The 19,615-nt window shown below is 64.3% G+C and overlaps 2 protein-coding genes across 2 annotated transcripts; one reads left to right on the top strand and one right to left on the bottom strand.

The window, feature by feature from the left end:
• Nucleotides 1-2,543: 2,543 nt before the first annotated feature.
• On the bottom strand, nt 2,544-4,085 carry LOC126037279 (uncharacterized; the record flags this gene model as incomplete). Its single annotated transcript, XM_049797597.1, has 3 exons — nt 4,033-4,085; nt 3,844-3,937; nt 2,544-2,591 (listed from the first exon to the last, which is right to left on the bottom strand). Coding segments are annotated over exons 1-3 (195 nt in total), but the record flags the coding sequence as incomplete, so codon positions are not given.
• Nucleotides 4,086-5,215: 1,130 nt separating this feature from the next.
• On the top strand, nt 5,216-19,135 carry SMC1A (structural maintenance of chromosomes 1A; the record flags this gene model as incomplete). The annotated part of the gene is made up of 24 exons (XM_049797595.1): nt 5,216-5,370; nt 6,011-6,199; nt 6,296-6,408; nt 7,234-7,437; nt 7,518-7,756; nt 7,831-8,089; nt 8,160-8,300; nt 8,380-8,462; nt 9,104-9,311; nt 9,437-9,622; nt 10,234-10,413; nt 10,505-10,651; nt 11,103-11,240; nt 11,480-11,596; nt 11,700-11,806; nt 12,346-12,487; nt 12,568-12,713; nt 14,158-14,311; nt 14,408-14,518; nt 15,412-15,568; nt 16,530-16,684; nt 17,578-17,729; nt 17,837-17,906; nt 18,962-19,135. Coding segments are annotated over exons 1-24 (3,681 nt in total), but the record flags the coding sequence as incomplete, so codon positions are not given.
• Between the last annotated feature and the right edge of the window lie 480 nt (nt 19,136-19,615).

Raw genomic sequence — 19,615 nt, 5'->3', positions numbered from 1 at the left:
ACCGCTGGGGGGGCACGGGGGGGCACCGCTGGGGGGCACGGGGGGACGGGGGCGCGCGGGGGCGACGGCGGGGGCCGCGGCGGGGGCACGCTGCTGGGGGCAACAAGGGGGGGGGGCTCGGGGACCCGTCGGGTGCTGGGGACGGGGCGATACTGGGGAGACTGGGGACACCAAGGGGGGGATTTGGGGACCCGTCGGGTGCTGGGGACGGGGACGGGGGGACGCTGGGGACACTGGGGAGACTGGGGACACCAAGGGGGGGACCCGGGGACCCGTCGGGTGCTGGGGACGGGGCGATACTGGGGACACTGGGGACGCTACTGGGGACACCAAGAGTGGGACCCGGGGACCCGTTGGGTGCTGGGGACGGGGCGGTACTGGGGACGCTACTGGGGACACCAAGAGTGGGACTTGGGGACCCGTTGGGTGCTGGGGACGGGGCGATACTGGGGACACTGGGGACGCTACTGGGGACACCAAGAGTGGGACTTGGGGATCCACTGGGTGCTGGGGACAGGGACGGGGGGACGCTGGGGATGCTACTGGGGATACTGGGGAGGGGGCGCGGGGACGTGGGGACACCAAGAGTGGGACTTGGGGACCCATTGGGTGCTGGGGACAGGGACGTGGGGACACTGGGGAGACTGGGGACACTGGGGACACCAAGGGGGGGACTTGGGGACACATTGGGTGCTGGGGACGGGGGGACACTGGAGACACTGGGGGCGCTACTGGGGAGACTGGGGACACCAAGACTGGGACTTGGGGACCCGTCAGGTGCTGGGGACAGGGACACGGGGATGCTGGGGACGCTACTGGGGAGACTGGGGACACCAAGGGGGGGACTTGGGGACCCATCGGGTGCTGGGGACGGGGACGTGGGGACACTGGGGACACTGGGGATGACACTTGGGGACTCACCGGGTGTTGGGGCTGGGGACACGGGGACACCGGGAACGAGGCGCAGGGACGCCGGGACACTTGGGACGGCACGTGGGAACCCGCGGGGTGCTGGGGACAAAGGGACAGCAGGGACATTGTCACCGCAATGTCACCCCTCTGCCCCCCAGCCCCCCATGGCACCCCAGTGTCCCCAACCCTCCATGGCACCCCAACCCTCCATGTCACCCCAGTGCCACCAAGCCCCAATGGCACCCCGATGTCTCCAGCCCCCCATGACACCCCGATGTCCCCAACCCTCTGTGTCACCCCAGGGTCCCCAACCCTCCATGGCACCCCGATGTCCCCAACCCCCCATGTCACCCCAGTGCCACCAAGCCCCAATGGCACCCCGATGTCCCCAGCCCCCCATGACACCCCGATGTCCCCAACCCTCCATGACACCCCAGTGTCCCCAACCCCCTGCGCCACCCCCATCTCCCATGCCACCTCCATGTCCCCAGCCACCCGTGTCCCCCTGATGTCCCCAACCCTCCATGTCGCCCCAACGTCCCCCACCCCCCATGTCCCCTCCATGTCCCCAGCCCCCCGTGTCCCCCTGATGTCCCCATCACCCCCCTCCTCCCCCCAGACGCCCACGAGGTCCTTGTCCCGGGCCACCACGGCAGAGGCTCAAGCCACCACGAGGGGGGCTCAAGCCATCGTGGGGTGGTCTTGGGCCACCACGGGGGTGTCGTGGGCCACCGTCAGGTGGGCTTGGGCCACCACGGGTCGGGAACAGGCCACCACAGGGTGGTCTCAAGCCACCGTCGGGTGGGCACGGGCCACCGCGGGGTGGGCTCGGGCTACCATGGGGTGGGCACGGGCTACCACGGGGTGGGCTCGCTCCGCCGCGGGGTGGACCCGCTCCGCCGCGGCTCGGGTGCGGGGACGTTGGGACCCCTTGGCCACCGCTTGGACCTTGGCTTTGCTTTTCGGGTTGCCCCAAGTGGGGATTTTTGGGCAACGAGAAGTGGGGGCCGGCGAGAAGGACTGTTGGGCCACCTTCATCCAACCGTGGGGCGCCCGCGCCTACGTCACCTGGGTGGCTTTGGCGGTGTTGGTGGCCCCGGCGGCGTTATTGGGGGGGTTACAGGTGGCGGTGACGCGAGCTTTGGGACGGAGGGGCCACCGGGGCGGGTTGGGCCGGGCGAGGGCCAAGAGTCACCGGATGGCCATGGTGGTCCTGGGGGTCTACGTGGGGTGTTGGGCCCCCTTCTTCTGCGCCCAGCTGTGGGCGGTTTGGGACCCCCGGGCGCCAGTGGAAGGTGAGGGGGGGGACGGGGACACGTGTGGGGAGATGGGGACGCGGAGGTGGGGAGGTGGGGACGTGGGGACGTGGGGTTGGGGACACCGGGGTGGGGACAGGGGGGTGGAGATGGGGACGTGGAGATGGGGACATGGGGACATGGGGACACGGGGACACCGGGATGGGGACAGGGGGGTGGAGATGGGGACGTGGAGATGGGGACATGGGGACACGGGGACACGGGGACACCGGGATGGGGACAGGGGGGTGGAGATGGGGACGTGGAGATGGGGACATGGGGACACGGGGACACCGGGATGGGGACAGGGGGGTGGAGATGGGGACGTGGAGATGGGGACATGGGGACATGGGGACACGGGGACACTGGGATGGGGATGCGGGGACATGGGGCTGGAGATGGGGACGTGGAGATGGGGACATGGGGACACGGGGACACCGGGATGGGGATGCGGGGACATGGGGGTGGAGATGGGGACGTGGGGATGTGGGGATGGGGATACTGGGATGGGGACATGGGGGTGGAGATGGGGACATGGAGATGGGGACATGGGGAGATGGGGACATGGGGACATGGGGACACCGGGATGGGGATGCGGGGACATGGGGCTGGAGATGGGGACGTGGGGACGTGGGTTTGGGGATATGGGACATGGGGTTGGGGACATGGGGATGGGGATGTGGGGACTTGGGGCTGGAGATGAGGACATGGGGACTTGGGGTTGGGGACATGGGGACACGGGGACACCGGGATGGGGATGCGGGGACATGGGGGTGGAGATGGGGACGTGGGGACGTGGGGATGGGGACACCGGGGTGGGGACAGGGGGGTGGAGATGGGGACGTGGAGATGGGGACATGGGGACACGGGGACACGGGGACACCGGGATGGGGGTGCGGGGACATGGGGCTGGAGATGGGGACGTGGGGACGTGGGTTTGGGGATATGGGACATGGGGATGGGGACACAGGGATGGGGATGTGGGGACTTGGGGCTGGAGATGGGGACATGGGGACTTGGGGTTGGGGACATGGGGACACGGGGACACCGGGATGGGGATGCGGGGACATGGGGGTGAAGATGGGGACGTGGGGACGTAGGTTTGGGGACAGTGGGATGGGGACACAGGGGTGGAGATGGGGATGGGGGGACACGGGGACACAGGGATGAGGGTGGGGACTTGGGGCTGGGGCTGGGGACCTGGGGTTGGGGACGTGGGGACACAGGGATGGGGATGCGGGGACTTGGGGCTGGAGATGGGGACATGGGGACTTGGGGTTGGGGACAGTGGGATGGGGACATGGGGGTGGAGATGGGGACGTGGGGACATGGGGACATGGGTTTGGGGACAGTGGAATGGGGACACAGGGGTGGAGATGGGGACGTGGAGATGGGGATGTGGGGACACAGGGACATGGGGATGGGGACATGGGGTTGGGGACATGGGGTTGGGGACATTGGGATGGGGACACCGGGATGAGGGTAGGGATTTGGGGTTTGGGATATGGGGACATGGGGATGGGGACATGGGGACATGGGGTTGGGGACATGGGGATGGGGACACCGGGATGAGGGTAGGGATTTGGGGTTTGGGATATGGGGACATGGGGATGGGGACATGGGGACATGGGGTTGGGGACATGGGGATGGGGACACCGGGATGAGGGGATGGGGACACAGGGATGAGGGTGGGCACTTGGGGTTGGGGACATGGGGATAAGTTTGGGGACCTGGGGATGGGGACATGGGGACACGTGGGGACCCGGGGGACATGGGGTTGGAGACCCGGCGATGGGGGGCTGGAGACACAGCGCTGAGGACCTACGGCCGGGGACCTGGGGACAAAGACGACCCCAAAGTGCCACCGAGCGCCACCATGTCGTGTCCGTGTCCCGTCCCCCGTCCCCCGTCCCCCGTCCCCCGTCCCCCCAGGTCCGGCCTTCACCATCCTGATGCTGCTGGCCAGCCTGACGAGCTGCACCAACCCCTGGATCTACGCCGCCTTCAGCACCAGCCTCTCCCGCGCCATCGGCCGCATCCTGTGCCCCTGCCGACGGCCCCCGGCCCCCCGGCCCTAATTGCGGGGGGCTCGCACGGGGACGCACGGGGAGGAGGGGGGTTTGCACGAGGGTGGAGAGCTCGTGGTGCGACGGGGGACAGGCACGAGGATGCGTGGAGGGGTTTGCACGAGGGTGGAGAGGTCGTGGTGCGACGGGGAGGGGGCTCGCACGAGGGCCGAGAGGTCCTCGTGCGACGGGGAGGGGGCTCGCACGAGGGGCGCACGGGTGGGTTCGCGAGAGGGTCGAGAGTTCATGGTGCGACGGGGGGGGGGGGGTGAGCGAGGATCGGGGCGCTCGTGTTGTGACGGGGGAGGGGAGATTTGCACGAGGGGCGGGGCTTGCACGAGTGGCACGCGGCTGGCCCTCGTGCGAGGCCTCGTGCGAAGTCTCGTGCAAGGGCTGGGGGGGGGGGGGGGAGGCCAGAGGGAGGGTAAAGGGGATGGGACAAGGGGGGGGGGTCACTCCCCGCTTCTCTGTGCAAAAACAATCACCAATAAACCAGATTTTTGCTGAAAACTCCCCAGTTTTGGGGCGCCCTTTGACCCCTTACGGCGTCCCCCCGTTCCCACGGCGACGGGACGGCCCATTCCCTCCCTCCCCCCCCCCCTTCCTCCCACCTTGGTACGCTCCATGCAAATGACGCCCCAAGAGCGGTGGGCGGAGCCCCGCATGCAAATCACTGGCCTATAGGAAGCCGGAGGGGCGGAGCGAAGAGGATGAGTGACGGCGGAGAGAACCTCTCGGCGAGGCGCGGCGCCGCGGACTCCCTCAGGCAAACAGCTGGCCTCTGAACAGCGAGGGGGCGGGGAGAAGGGGAAGAGTGACGGCGGACGGAGCCTATCAGCGAGGGCCAGGCGCCGTGTCCCTTCGCGGCTGCCGTAGCGGCCGCTTTTCCCGCCCTCCCGGCCGCCGTAGCGGGCCCGTTCTCTCCGGTTCCCCACCCCCCCCCCGCACCCCCCCCCCCCCCGCCGCCGCCGCCGCCGCCGCCGCCGCCATGGGTTTCCTCAAGCTCATCGAGATCGAGAACTTTAAATCCTACAAGGGCCGCCAGATCATCGGGCCTTTCCGCCGCTTCACCGCCATCATCGGCCCTAACGGCTCCGGTGAGACCCGGGGCGGGGGGGGGGGGGGGGGGGTGTCAGGCCCCGCCGCTGTCCCGGGGGGGCCCTCAGGGTCCTTTCCTATGATGCACTGCGGGGGGGGGATCCCAGAATTCCCTAGGATTCCCCCCATCCCATAACACCCCCCCCCCCCCCCCCCATTCCCTGGGGTCCCCCCGACCCCCCCCCCCAAGCCTTGGGGTCGCCCCTTTTCCTTTTCCCACCCTAATCCAGGGTTTCTCCCCCATTTCCCCTTCCTCCAGCCTCACTTTCTCACCACCCCCATTCCTTGGGGTCCTCCCTCACCCCCCCCCCCCCCAAAAAACCCTGGGGTCCCCCCCTCACACCTTGGGGTCCTCCCCTTCCTCCTCCCACCCTAATCCAGAGGGTTTCTCCCCCATTTCCCCTTCCTCCAGCCTCCCCCCCTAACTCCCCCCTATTCCTTGGGGTCCCCCCTCAAGCCTTGGGGTCCCCACCCTTCCTCCCCCCACCCTAATCCAGAGGGGGTCTCCCCCATTCCTTCCAACATTCCCCTCTGTCCCGTCCCCCCCAAGCCCTGGGATCCCCCCCAAAACCTTGGGGTCCCCCCCAGACCCCCTTCTTTTAACATCGTGCGTCCGTGTTGCGTTCTCCCTCCCCGCAGGCAAATCCAACCTGATGGACGCCATCAGCTTCGTCCTGGGGGAGAAAACGAGCAACCTGCGGGTCAAAACCCTGCGGGATCTGATCCACGGAGCTCCGGTGGGAAAACCCGCCGCCAGCCGCGCCTTCGTTAGCATGGTCTACTCCGAGGAAGGCGCCGAAGATCGCACCTTCGCCCGCGTCATCGTGGGTACGAGGAGGGGACGCGTGGTTTTAAAAGGGGGGGGGGGGAGGCAGCACACGCTTTGGGGGTGATTCTCTGACGCCCCGAAATTCCCCGGCGTAGGCAGCTCATCCGAGTATAAGATCAACAACCGGGTGGTGCAGCTCAGCGAATACAGCGAGGAGCTGGAGAAGTTGGGGATCCTCATCAAAGCCAGGAATTTCCTCGTCTTCCAGGTTTGGAGGGGGGACACACGAAGTGGAGGTTTTTGGGGGGGTAGATGTGGGTTTGGGGTGGGTTTTAGGGGTGTGTGTGGGTTCAGGGCGCTTTAGAGGGGGTTTTGGGGGAGCTATGTGTGGGTTCAGGGGGGTTTGGGGGCAGGATGGGTGGGTTCAAGGGGCTTTGGGGAGGGTTGGGGGGGTATGTGTGAGTTTGGGGGGGTTTGGGGGGCTATGTGGGTGTTCAGGGGTTGTTTTGGGGGGATATGTGGGGGTTCAAGGGTTGTTTTGGGGGGATATGTGGGGGTTCAGGGGGTGTTTTGGGGGGTATGTGTGGGTTTGGGGTGGTATGGGGGGTCTGGGGGGGTAAATGTGGTTTTGGGGGGGGCTATATGTGGGCTCAGAGTGGAGGGCAGGGATTTAGAGGGGCCCCTTGCCAGGGTAGATAGTGCTGAGGGTGCTGCGAGGGGCTGTTCCCCACTTTTTTTGGGGGGGCTCAGACTGCCATGAGATTTGGGGCGGGGGGATCATCCTCACCCTGCCACCCCCAACCACATAGGGCTCCCAGACCCTGTTCCCCATCTGGCAGCCCAAACCCCTGTGAGAATTTGGGGGGGTGTCCCCCATTCCCCTCAATAGAGGGAGGGCCCAGACCCCTGTGAGGATTTGGGCGTGTTGGGGGGGGTCCATGCCCTACCACCCCCTTCCCTGGCTATGGAGGAGCCCCGTGAGGATTTGCAGAGTCGTCTCCCTCATTCCCCCTCCACAGAGGGGAAAACTCAGACCCCGCCGTGAGGTTTTGGGGAGCCTCCCCCCCCCCCCCCGACACCCCCTCTTCCTCAGGGCGCCGTAGAATCCATCGCCATGAAGAACCCCAAGGAGCGGACGGCGTTGTTCGAGGAGATCAGTCGGTCGGGCGAGCTGGCGCAGGAATACGACAAGCGGAAGAAAGAGATGGTGAAAGCGGAGGAGGACACTCAATTCAACTACCACCGCAAAAAAAACATCGCCGCCGAGCGCAAAGAAGCCAAGCAGGAGAAAGAAGAGGTTTGGGGGGTGACATTGCGGGGGTCCCCCCGTCAATATCGCACCCCTTTGACGCTGTATTTCCCCCTCGTTCGCGTTAGGCGGATCGTTACCAGCGATTGAAGGACGAGGTGGTGCGGGCTCAAGTGCAGCTCCAGCTTTTCAAGCTTTATCACAACGAAGCGGAGATCGAGAAACTCAATAAGGAATTGGGTTTGAAAAACCGGGAGATTGATAAAGATAAGAAAAGGATGGATCGGGTGGAGGACGAGCTGAAAGATCGCAAGAAGGAGCTGGGCAAAATGATGAGGGAACAACAACAGATCGAGAAGGAGATCAAGTGAGGCATCCCAAAAACGGGGAAGGGGTTCAGTGAGGCGCTCCTACAGCTCCTCACCATGTTATTTTTCGCAGGGAGAAGGACTCGGAGCTCAACCAGAAGCGTCCGCAGTACATCAAGGCGAAGGAGAACACCTCGCACAAGATTAAGAAGCTGGAAGCGGCCAAGAAATCGCTGCAGAACGCGCAGAAGCAGTACAAGAAGCGCAAGGGCGACATGGATGAGCTGGAGAAGGAGATGCTGTCGGTGGAAAAAGCGCGGCAAGAATTCGAGGAACGGATGGAAGAGGAGAGCCAGAGTCAAGGACGAGATCTGACATTGGAAGAGAACCAGGTAGGGCTCGTCCCGGCATCCCCGTGTAAATTTGGGTGCCCCCCCCTCACCTCAGTTATCCCCCCCTTAGGTGAAAAAATACCACCGGCTGAAGGAGGAGGCCAGCAAACGTGCCGCCACGTTGGCCCAAGAGCTGGAGAAGTTCAACCGGGATCAGAAAGCCGACCAAGATCGGCTGGATTTGGAGGAAAGGAAGAAGGTGGAGACTGAGGTGAGCCTGGGGAAACCCCCCAAACCCCCCCAGACCCCCCACGGCCGCCCCCTCAGCCCCCCTCACCTCTCGTCTCCAGGCCAAGATCAAGCAGAAGCTGCGTGAGATCGAGGAGAACCAGAAGCGCATCGAGAAGCTGGAGGAGTACATCGCCACCAGCAAGTGAGACCCTGTCCCCAAAGTGTCCCTGCTGTCCCCAGGGTGGCTCTTGGCCCTGTTTCCACGTCCCTGTGCCTCTGGGGTAGCCCCCCAACTTGGTCCCACATCCCAATGTCCCTGTCCTTATGCCCCTGGGGCTGCCACCGAGGTGTCCCCCATCCCCGTGACCCCATTTCTGTGTCCTTAAAGCAGTGCCTGAGGTGTCCCCTGTTCCCGTACCCCTGTCTCCGTGCCCCAGGGGCGGTCCCCAAGGTGTTCCCCATCCCCCTGTGCCCCCAGGGCAGCCCCCAAAGTGTCCCTTGTCCCTGTACCCCCATCCCTATCCCCACCGGGACTGCTCCTGAGCCGTCCCTCATCCCCGTGCCCCTGTCCCCGAGCTCTCAGGGGTGACCACGACATGTCCCCTGTCCCCCTACCTGTGTCCCCACGCCCCCAGAGCAGTCCCCGAGGTGATCTCTGTCCCTGTACCCTCATCCTCATGCCCTCAAGGCATTCCCCGTCCCCCTGGGGCAACCCCTGAGGTGTTCCCCGTCCCTGTACCCCCCCATCTCCATGTCCCCGAGGAGTCCCTTGTTCCCATCCCCTCATCCCCATGCCCTGGGGCAGCCCGTCAAATCCCCCGTCCCTTCCAATCCTCTCCCTAGACAATCTCTGGAAGAGCAGAAACGCCTGGAAGGAGAATTAACAGAAGAAGTAGAACTGGCTAAACGTCGCATCGATGAGATCAATAAAGAGCTGAACCAGGTGATGGAACAACTCGGGGACGCTCGCATCGACCGGCAGGAGAGCAGCCGTCAACAACGTAAAGCCGAAATCATGGACAGCATCAAACGCCTCTATCCCGGCTCCGTGGTGAGTCCGACACGCCCCGCCCCGAACCCCGCTCTGCCCATTCCCCAACCCCTCAGCTCACCGTTCACCCCTTTTTTTGGGGTTTTTTTTTTGTTTGTTTGTTTTAATTTTTGGTTCCTCTATAGTATGGCCGCCTCATCGACCTGTGCCAACCCACGCAGAAGAAATACCAGATCGCTGTGACCAAGGTGTTGGGGAAGAACATGGACGCCATCATCGTCGATTCAGAAAAAACGGGGCGCGATTGTATCCAGTACATCAAGGAGCAGCGGGGAGAACCCGAAACCTTCCTCCCCCTCGATTATCTGGAGGTGGGGTGCGGGGACACCCCTCTTTTTGGGGTTGTGGGGCTCCCCAGGGACCCCGTGAGGCACTGGAGGGTGGGGATGGTGCGGGGATCCCTTGGGGACGAGGGTCTTTAGGGTTTGGGGGACACCCATGTAACTTCTCAGGGTGTTTCCTGGGGTTTGGGGGGGCCCATTTAACTCCCCCAGGGTCCTGCAAGGAGTTTGGGGGCGCCCCCTTCAACCCCTCAGGCTCCTTCCAGGGGTTTGGGGGGGGCCCATTTGATGCCTCAGGATCGTCCTAGGGGTGTCGGGGTTTTGGGGGACCCCATGTAACTTTGTGGGACTCAGAGCCATCCCTGGGGTTTTGGGGGTCCCTGTTGAGCCTCCTGGGACTCGTGGCTGTCCCTGGGGTTTTGGGGGACTCTGTTTAAACCCACTGGGACTCATGGCCCTCCCTGGGGGTTTTGGGGTCTCCATTTAACCCCTTGGGACCTGTGGCCTTCCCTGGGGTTTTCGGGGTCCCCGTTTAACCGCTTCAGGCTCAGAGCCCTCCCCAGGGTTTTGGGTGTCCGTATTGAATCCCCTGGGACTTGTGGGATTTTGGGGGGCTGCCACCGAACCCCCTCGGGCCGCAGGTGAAGCCGACGGACGAGAAGCTGCGGGAGCTGAAGGGGGCGAAGCTGGTGATCGACGTGATCCGGTACGAACCCCCCCACATCAAAAAAGCCCTTCAATACGCCTGCGGCAACGCCTTGGTCTGCGACAACGTGGAGGACGCCCGCCGCATCGCCTTCGGGGGACACCAGCGGCACAAAGTGGGGGTCCCTCGCTTCCCTTCCCCCACCTAACGAGGACCCAAGTATCCGGGCTGTTTACCCCACCCCCTTTTCTTCGTTATCTCCGCAGACGGTGGCGCTGGATGGAACCCTCTTCCAAAAATCGGGGGTGATTTCGGGGGGAGCCAGTGATCTGAAGGCCAAAGCCCGGCGCTGGGACGAGAAGGCGGTGGATAAGTTGAAGGAAAAGAAGGAACGGCTGACAGAGGAGCTCAAGGTTGGGGGGGGCGGGCATGCGGACCCCCCTTCTCCCCTCCCGGGGGGTCTCACCCACCCCCCAAAACCCCCTTTTCAGGTTTCAGCAATCCCCAAAGTCCCCGTGAACCCCCAAATTCCTTCCATCAGACTCTAAAGCTCCGTCTGTGCCTCCTGAGGCTCCTTTCAACCCTAAAACCGGCTCTTTGCCCTTTTTCCACGCACCACACAGACCCCAAAACTTCTTTTTTTCTTCTCCCCCCGCCCCTTTCCAAAGCTACTACTTTTTCATCACCTCCAACGTTTTGGGGCTCCCTGTCCCAGGGACCAGGCTGAACCCCAAAACCAGCAAGTTACAGATCCCAAAACTAAGCACAGCTCCTCTTCCCTGGCCGTTGTGCGTCGGGGGATCCCCCAGGCAGGTGAATTCCCCCCCCTCACCCCCTTTTTCCCCCCGTTATCCCCCCCCATAGGAGCAGATGAAGGCAAAGCGGAAGGAAGCCGAACTACGCCAAGTCCAGTCCCAAGCCCACGGTCTCCAGATGCGACTCAAATATTCGCAGAGTGACCTGGAGCAGACGAAAACCCGTCACCTCGCCCTCAATCTCCAGGTACTGCTCACATGCCCACCCCAGAGGGGGCATTTTGGGGGGAATTACACCCTTTTGGGGCGCATTATGGGGGTGCTTTTAGCTGTTAAAAGCTCTGAAGTGGCTGTTTCAGGGGTTTTACAGAGGGCATATGCTTTTCCCATGGGTGTTACTGAGTCTGTATGGCTCCAAAGGGGGGATTTTGGGGTGCAGGTGGGGGTCCTTGGCATTCTCTGACCCCCATTTCTACCCCCCCGCAGGAGAAATCGAAACTGGAGAGTGAATTGGCCAATTTTGGGCCTCGCATTAATGATATTAAAAGGATCATCCAGGGCCGGGAGCGGGAGATGAAGGACCTGAAGGAGAAGATGAACCAGGTGGGTGCTGGAGTTTTTTGGGGGACACTTGTGGGGCACAAGGTGGGGGCCAGGGGTTTGGGGGAGCCCCTGTAGGGCTGACATTGACCCCCCCCTCCCCAAGGTGGAGGATGAGGTGTTTGAGGAGTTTTGCCGTGAAATCGGGGTCAGGAACATCCGCGAGTTCGAGGAGGAGAAGGTCAAGAGACAGAATGAGATCGCTAAGAAGAGGTAAGGGGACCCCCAAAACCCACTGGGGGGGCACACCAAGACCCCCAGGGGACCCCAAACCTGGGGGGGGGGGGCACACCCAGACCCCCAGGGGACCCTGTGGGGCAGCCCCTGGGTCCCTTGGCAGCCCCCCCACCACCGTGGGGCAGCCCCTGAGGCTATGGGGCAGAGCTTGGCCCCCCCACGGCAGCTTGTGGGGCAGCCACTGTCCCCCTGGGGTGCCCCCAAACACCATGGGGCACCCCCTGAGGCCATGGGGCAGCCACTGTCCCCCTGGGGTCCCCCCAAACACCATGGGGCACCCCCTGAGGCCATGGGGCAGCCTGTGGGGCAGCCGCTGTCCCCCCCAGACACCCCCTGAGACCATGGGGTGGTTGTTGTGCCCCTTGGGCACCCCCTCAACTCCATGGGGCAGAACCTATTCCCCCAGGCAGCCCTTGGGGGGTGGTCATCCCCCGCCATGGGGGCTTCACCTCCCCTATCGGGACTTTCCCCCCCGCCCCCCCATGATGTTGGGGACCCCCCCCATCACCCCTTAGGCTGGAATTCGAGAATCAGAAGACGCGCCTGGGCATCCAGCTGGATTTCGAACGCAACCAGCTGCGGGAGGACCAGGAGAAGGTGCTGATGTGGGAGCAGGGCGTGCGGAAGGACGAGGCCGAGATCGAGAAGCTGAAAAAGGTCCGGATTGGGGTTTGGGGGGGGTGTGGTCAGGCGGGGTTCGGGGGGCGTGGCTTGCCCTGACGGGGCGGTGTCGGCAGGAGGAGCAGCGGCACATGAAGATCATCGACGAGACGATGGCGCAGCTGCAGGACCTGAAGAACCAGCACTTGGCCAAGAAGTCGGAGGTCAACGACAAGAACCACGAGATGGACGAGATCCGCAAGAAGCTGGGTGGGGCCAACAAGTGAGGGCGGGGCTAAAGGGAGGGGTGGGGCCGGGGGTGGGGCCTAAGGGGGAGGGGGTACGGGCAGGGAGTTAGGTGGGGGGGGTGGTTGGAAGGGGTGGAGCCACAGCCCTGGGGGTGGAGCTTGCAAGGAGGGGTGGAGCCACAGCCCTGGGGGTGGAGCTTGCAAGGAGGGGTGGAGCCACAGCCCTGGAGGTGGAGCTTGCAAGGAGGGGTGGAGCTTGCAAGGAGGGGTGGAGCTTGCAAGGAGGGGTGGAGTAGCAGTCCTTTGGGGTGGAGCTTGCAAGGAGGGGTGGAGCCACAGCCCTGGAGGTGGAGCTTGCAAGGAGGGGTGGAGCTTGCAAGGAGGGGTGGAGCTTGCAAGGAGGGGTGGAGTCGCAGTCCTTTGGGGTGGAGCTTGCAATGAGGGGTGGAGCCACAGCCCTGGAGGTGGAGCTTGCAAGGAGGGGTGGAGCTTGCAAGGAGGGGTGGAGTCACAGTCCTTTGGGGTGGAGCTTGCAAGGAGGGGTGGAGCTACAGCCCTGGAGGTGGAGCTTGCAAGGAGGGGTGGAGCCACAGCCCTGGGGGTGGAGCTTGCAAGGAGGGGTGGAGCCACAGCCCCTTGGGGTAGAGCTTGCAAGGAGAGGTGGCGCTTACAAGGAGGGGTGGAGCCACAGTCCTTTGGGGTGGAGCCACAGCCCTGGGGGTGGAGCTTGCAAGGAGGGGTGGAGCCACAGCCCTGGGGGTGGAGCCACAGCCCTGGGGGGCAGGGCCAAGTTGTGGGCTGGGCTTGTTATGTGATTGGTGGGGCTGGCATGAGTGGCAGGTGGTAGGCAGGGCTTTAAGGATGTGGGTGGGGCTACTAGGCTGGTGGGTGGGGCTAGGGTGTGGCCTTAGGGTGGATGGGAGGAGCTGTGGCGCATGTGGGCAGGGCTGTGGAGCCACAGCCCTGGGGGTGGAGCCACAGCCATGGGGGGCAGGGCCAAGTTGTGGGCTGGGCTTGTTATGTGATTAGTGGGGCTGGCATGAGTGGCAGGTGATAGGCAGGGCTTTAAGGATGTGGGTGGGGCTACTAGGCTGGTGGGTGGGGCTAGGGTGTGGCCTTAGGGTGGATGGGAGGAGCTGTGGCGCATGTGGGCAGGGCTAGTCTTGTGGGTGGAGCTAGGGGGCACATGGGAGGAGCTAATGGGCCATGGGAGGGGCTAGGGGGCCTATGGGTGGCGCTAAGGCAGCATGGGAGGGGTTAAGGGGCTTGTGGGTGTGGCTAATGGGGCATGGGAGGGGCTAAGGGGGCTTGTGGGTGGGGTTAATGGGCATGGGAGGGGCTAAGGGGTGCAGAGGGATCTAAAGGGGCTGTGGGTGCGTCTAGGGGTGCACGGGCGGGGCTTGGGCTCTGTGGGCGGGGCTTGTGGGCGTGGCCAGCCGGGCCTGCCTCCCTCCCTCCCTCCCTCCACCCACCCCCCAGGGAGATGACGCACCTGCAGAAGGAGGTGACGGCCATCGAGACGAAGCTGGAGCAGAAGCGCAGCGACCGCCACAACCTGCTGCAGGCCTGCAAGATGCAGGACATCAAGCTGCCCCTCTCCAAGGGCACCATGGACGATATCAGCCAGGAGGAGGTGGGGACCGGGAGGAGGGCGGGGGGGGGGCTGGGGACGGGACACGGGGGGCTTGGGGACCACCCTGACCCCCCCCCTTGTCCCCCCCCATCCCAGGGCGGCCCGGCTGGGGAGGAGCCGGTGAGCAGCTCCCAGCGCACGTCCAGCCTCTACGCCCGGGAGGCCCTGATCGAGATCGACTACAGCGACCTGCCCGAGGAGCTCAAGGTGTGCTGGCCCTTTAATGCTGGCCCCTCCCACTCCCCTGGGGCCCCTCCCACTCCCCTGGGGCCCCTCCCACTCCCCTGGGGCCCCTCCCACTCCCCTGGGGCCCCTCCCACTCCCCTGGGGCCCCTCCCACTCCCCAGGGTCCCTCCCAGTCCCTTTAGACTCCTCCCACTGTTCCAGGCCCCCTCCCACTTCCCCTGGGGCCCCTCCCACTTCCCCTGGGGCCCCTCCCACTTCCCCTGGGGCCCCTCCCACTTCCCCTGGGGCCCCTCCCACTTCCCCTGGGGCCCCTCCCACTTCCCCTGGGGCCCCTCCCACTTCCCCTGGGGCCCCTCCCACTTCCCCTGGGGCCCCTCCCACTTCCCCTGGGGCCCCTCCCACTCCCTTCAGACTCCTCCCACTCCCTTCAGGCTCCTCCCCCTGTTCCAGGCCCCCTCCCACTCCTTAAAGCTCCACCCCTTTCCCCACACTCCTCCCACTCATTTCCAAGGCCCCTCCCACCACCCCACCCCCATAAACCAGTGGCCCTGCCCCATACTAAACCCCACCCCTTCCCCAAGCCCCCACCCCTTTCATTAGCATATCAAGCCCCGCCCCCCCCTTCCACCTTTCCCACTGACCTTACTGCCCACAAGGCAGCTCTCCCTGGGGGTGTGGCCTGTCGCTAGCTCCACCCCCAGCACACGAGGCCACACCCCTCACCTGAGGCCACACCCCACCCACGACCACACCCCCTTGCCCCGAGGCCACGCCCCTTTTCCCTAAGATACCCGTAAGGGCCAACCCAGCTGAGCCACCACCCTGGGGTTCCCCCGCCCTCTTCGAGGCCCCGCCCTCTTCGAGGCCACACCCTCCCACGCCCCTCCCCCTGACACGAGGCCCCGCCCCCCCAGGATGCGCAGGCGGAGGAGGAGATCCGGCAGGAGATGAACCAGCTCCAGCAGCGCCTGACGGAGCAGCAGAGCGTCCTGCAGCGCATCGCCGCCCCCAACATGAAAGCCATGGAAAAGCTGGAGAGCGTCCGGGATAAGTTCCAGGAGACCTCGGACGGTGGGGATGCGGCAGGGGCAGCGGGAAGACACGGGGACGAGGGGACACCGGGAAGACACGAGGACGTGGGGACGTCAGAGACGTAGGGATAGCAGGAAGATGTAGGGATGCGGGGACGCCGGGAAGACGCAGGGATGGCAGGAAGACGCGAGGATGTGGGGACACCAGGAGGACGTGGGGATGTGGATGCGCGGATGTCAGAGATGTAGGGACACTGGGAAAACGCAGGGATGTGGGGACATTGGGGAGACATGGGGACACCAGGAAGGCGTAAGGATACAGGGACACCGGGAAAACAGGAGGACATGGGGACATGTGGATGCCAGAGACACAGGGACACCGGGAAGACGCAGAGACATGGGGACAGCAGGAAAACAGGGGGACACGGGGACAACAGAAAGACGTAGGGACACCAGGAAGACATGGGGATACCGGGAAGACACAGGGACATTGCGGGGGGAGGACAGGGGGACACCAGAGATGTAGGGACACCGGGGCGACGTAAGGACATGGGGACACCAGGGGGATGGGGACCCCAAGAAGGCACAGGGACATGGGGACACCGGAGAGGTAGGGACACTGGGAAAACAGGGGGACGTGGGGACCCCTAGAAGACACAGGGACGTGGGGACACCAGGAAGACATGGGAACACGCGGACACCAGGGATGTGGGGAGACACAGGAGGGACGTGGGGACACCAGTGACGTGGGGACACCAGGGAGAACGTGGTGACATGGAGGTGGGGGGGGGGATACGAGGCCACCAGGGAGATGTGGGACGGTGACACGGGTGACACAGACACGGGACGACGTGACCCAAACTCTATTTTAAGGGAGCGGCACCAGACGTATCACGGGGATGCCGGGCAGGGGGATGTCCCCAACATCTCCTGGGTGTCCCCAGGGAAGTCCCCTGACCCCCCCCCCATCTTTGTGTCCGTGTCCCCCCCCCCCCCCGCAGAGTTCGCGGCGGCGCGCAAGCGGGCGAAGAAGGCGAAGCAAGCCTTCGAGCAGATGAAGAAGGAACGCTTCGACCGCTTCAACGCCTGCTTCGAGTCCGTCGCCACCAACATCGACGAGATCTACAAGGCCCTTTCCCGCAACAGCAGCGCCCAGGTACCTCGCACGAGCGACGCCGGCCTCGCACGAGGTCTCGCACGCTCGTCCCGATCTCACGCCGGGGTCTTGCACGGCCGCTCCTCTCGGACCTGGGCGGTTGTCGTGGCCTTGCGTGGTCGTCCCTGGTCTCGCAGCAGGTCTTGCACGATCGTCCCTGACCTTGCACGATCGTCCCTGACCTTGCACAGGGTTTCACATGGCCTTGCACGCTCACTCTGAGCCTTGTACAAGACTTTGCACGGCCACCCCAGCCTTGCGTGGTCACCCTTGGTCTCGCACCAGGTCTTGCACGCTCACCCCCAGCCTTGCACGGGACACTATATGGCCACCCCACCCTTGCACGCTCACCCCCAGCCTCCTGCGGTTCCTCTTGCAGCCACCCCAGCCTCACACCATCACCCTCAGCCTTGCACGGGGCCTTGCACGCTCATCCCCAGCCTTGCACGGGACACTATACAGCCACCCCAGCCTCACGCCATCCTTCTTAGTCTTGCGCAGGGCCTTGCACGCTCACCCCTAGCCTTGCACGGGGCCTTATATGGCCACCCCAGCCTTGCACGCTCACCTCTGGCCTTGCACGGAGCCTTGCACGCTCACCCCCAGCCTCCTGCGGTTCCTCTTGCAGCCACCCCAGCCTCACACCATCACCCCAAACTTTGCACGGGGCCTTATATTGCCCCCCCAGCCTTGCACGCTCACCCCAGCCTTGCACACTCACCCCCAGCACCACCCCCCCCCCCAGCCCCTCGCACCCCCTATTTCCACAGGGGGAAAGTCCGTGTCCCATCCCCGCAGGATGAGGGGGGGACCCCGTAGGACCGTCCCCATGTCCCCAACGTCCCCGTTGTCCCCCACGTACCCCCCCCCATTTGTCCCCGTCCCCCCCCCAGGCCTTCCTGGGCCCCGAAAACCCCGAGGAGCCCTACTTGGACGGCATCAACTACAACTGCGTGGCCCCCGGCAAACGATTCCGCCCCATGGACAATCTCTCGGGGGGCGAGAAGACGGTGGCCGCCCTCGCTCTCCTCTTCGCCATCCACAGGTGGGGTCCCCCCCCACACTTTTCTGGGGTCCCCCCCTTTCCTGGCATCCCCCCCCGAACCCCTTGTTGGGGGTCTCGCCCCCATTTTTTGTATCCACCCCTCTCAGCTATAAACCAGCCCCGTTTTTCGTGCTGGATGAGATCGACGCGGCGCTGGACAACACCAACATCGGGAAGGTGAGGTTTTGGGCACACCCCCCCCCCCCCCACTCCCTCCCTGGGATTTTGGGGGACCCCCCCCAGGGATTTTGGGGGACCCCCAGGGATTTTGGAGGGTTCTCCTAGGATTTTGGAGGGGCCCTCAGGGATTTTAGGGAGCGTATCTGGTATTTTGGGGACCCCACTCTGGGATTTTGGGGGATCTCAGGGATTTTGGGGGGGGCTCCCAGGGGGTTGGGGGGCCCTGGGACTTTGGGGGGGTCCCAGAAGGGGGTTTGGAGGGGGGACACCCCCCCCCCAAGGAGTTTGTGGGGGCAGGTCACAGGGGACGGGGCAGTTTTGAGGTGCCCCTGGGGGGGGTCAGGGGGGATTTGGGGGGGGCGGCTCTTTCCAGCTGCCCAGTCTTTGAGGGTTCAGTGGGTTTTGGGGGGGTCTCATGGGGTTTGGGGGGGTGGTTTTGGGGTTCACAGAGGTGGTTTTGGGTTCTCTGGGTCCATTTTTGGGGCCTCTGGGGGTGTTTTGGGGACCCTGGGTCTGTTTTTAGTCTCCACGCCCCATTTTGGGGTTCTCAGCTCCATTTTTGGGGTCACTGGGGGGGTTTGGAGCCCTTGGGTCCATTTTGGGGGTCATTGGGGGGAGTTGGGGGTCCCTGGGTGCTGTTTTGAGGTGCCTGTGTCCATTTTGGGGGTCACTGGGGGGGCTTGGGGTTCCCTGGGTACAGTTTTGGGGTCCCGGTGTCTATTCTGGGGGTCAACAGGGGGAATTTGGGGTTCCAGGGTCCGTTTTTAGAGCCTCAGGTTGCAGCCTTGGGGTGTTTTAGGGGTCCCCTACCCCATTTTGGGGATCCCCTGCCCCATTTTGGGGGTCCCTGGGTTCATTTGGGGGCTCCCCACATCCATTTTGGGGGTGTTCGACCTCCCCCAGCCCCACTTTTGCCCTCGATGGGTTGATTTTTGGTGCCCCAGGGTGGGGTTTTGGCACCTTTCCATCCCATTTTGGGGGTCCCCTGGCCCATTTTGGGGGTCCCCATCCCATTTTGGGGGTCCCCTGACCCATTTTGGGGGTACCCGCAGGTGGCCAACTACATCAAGGAGCAATCGGCCGCCAACTTCCAGGCCATCGTCATCTCCCTCAAGGAAGAATTTTACACCAAAGCCCAGAGCCTCATCGGTGTCTACCCCGAGGTGGGTAAAATACCCCCCCGGGGGGGGGGCAAATACCCCCGGGGGGGGCAGAAATACCCCCCGGTGGGATAAATACCCCCTTAGGGGGGGCAGAAATACCCTTTGAAGGGTGGAAAATGCCCCTGGAGGGGGGGGATAGGCTGCTGGGGGGGGGGGGGGGGGTAAAAGAGTCCTGGGGGGGGGAGAAGGGGTAAATACCCCCCAGGGGGGGTAAATACTCCCCTATAGGGGTAAATACCCCCCCACCCAGTGTTTATGTGCTCTGGGGGTGGGTAAATGCCCCTGGGGGGGTGAATAAATGCCCCTGGGGGGGAGAGAAATGCCCCTGGGGGGGTGAATAAATGCCCCTGGGGGGGTTAAATGCCTCGGGGGGGGGGGGGAATATCCAGGGGGGGGCATAAATACCCCCCTGGGGGGGGGTAAACACTTGGGGGGAGGGTAAATGGGGGGTATATCTCTAGAGGGGGTGGGTATATGGGAAGGGGGGGTAAAAATCTATAAATGGGGAGGAGGGTAAATACCCCCCCCCAGGGGGCAGTTAAT

This window comes from Accipiter gentilis, unplaced genomic scaffold, assembly GCF_929443795.1.
Source record: "Accipiter gentilis unplaced genomic scaffold, bAccGen1.1, whole genome shotgun sequence".
Lineage (NCBI taxonomy): Eukaryota > Metazoa > Chordata > Aves > Accipitriformes > Accipitridae > Astur > Astur gentilis.
The sequence above is the reverse complement of the archived record's forward strand: the minus strand, read 5'-3'. Positions and strand labels throughout refer to the sequence as shown.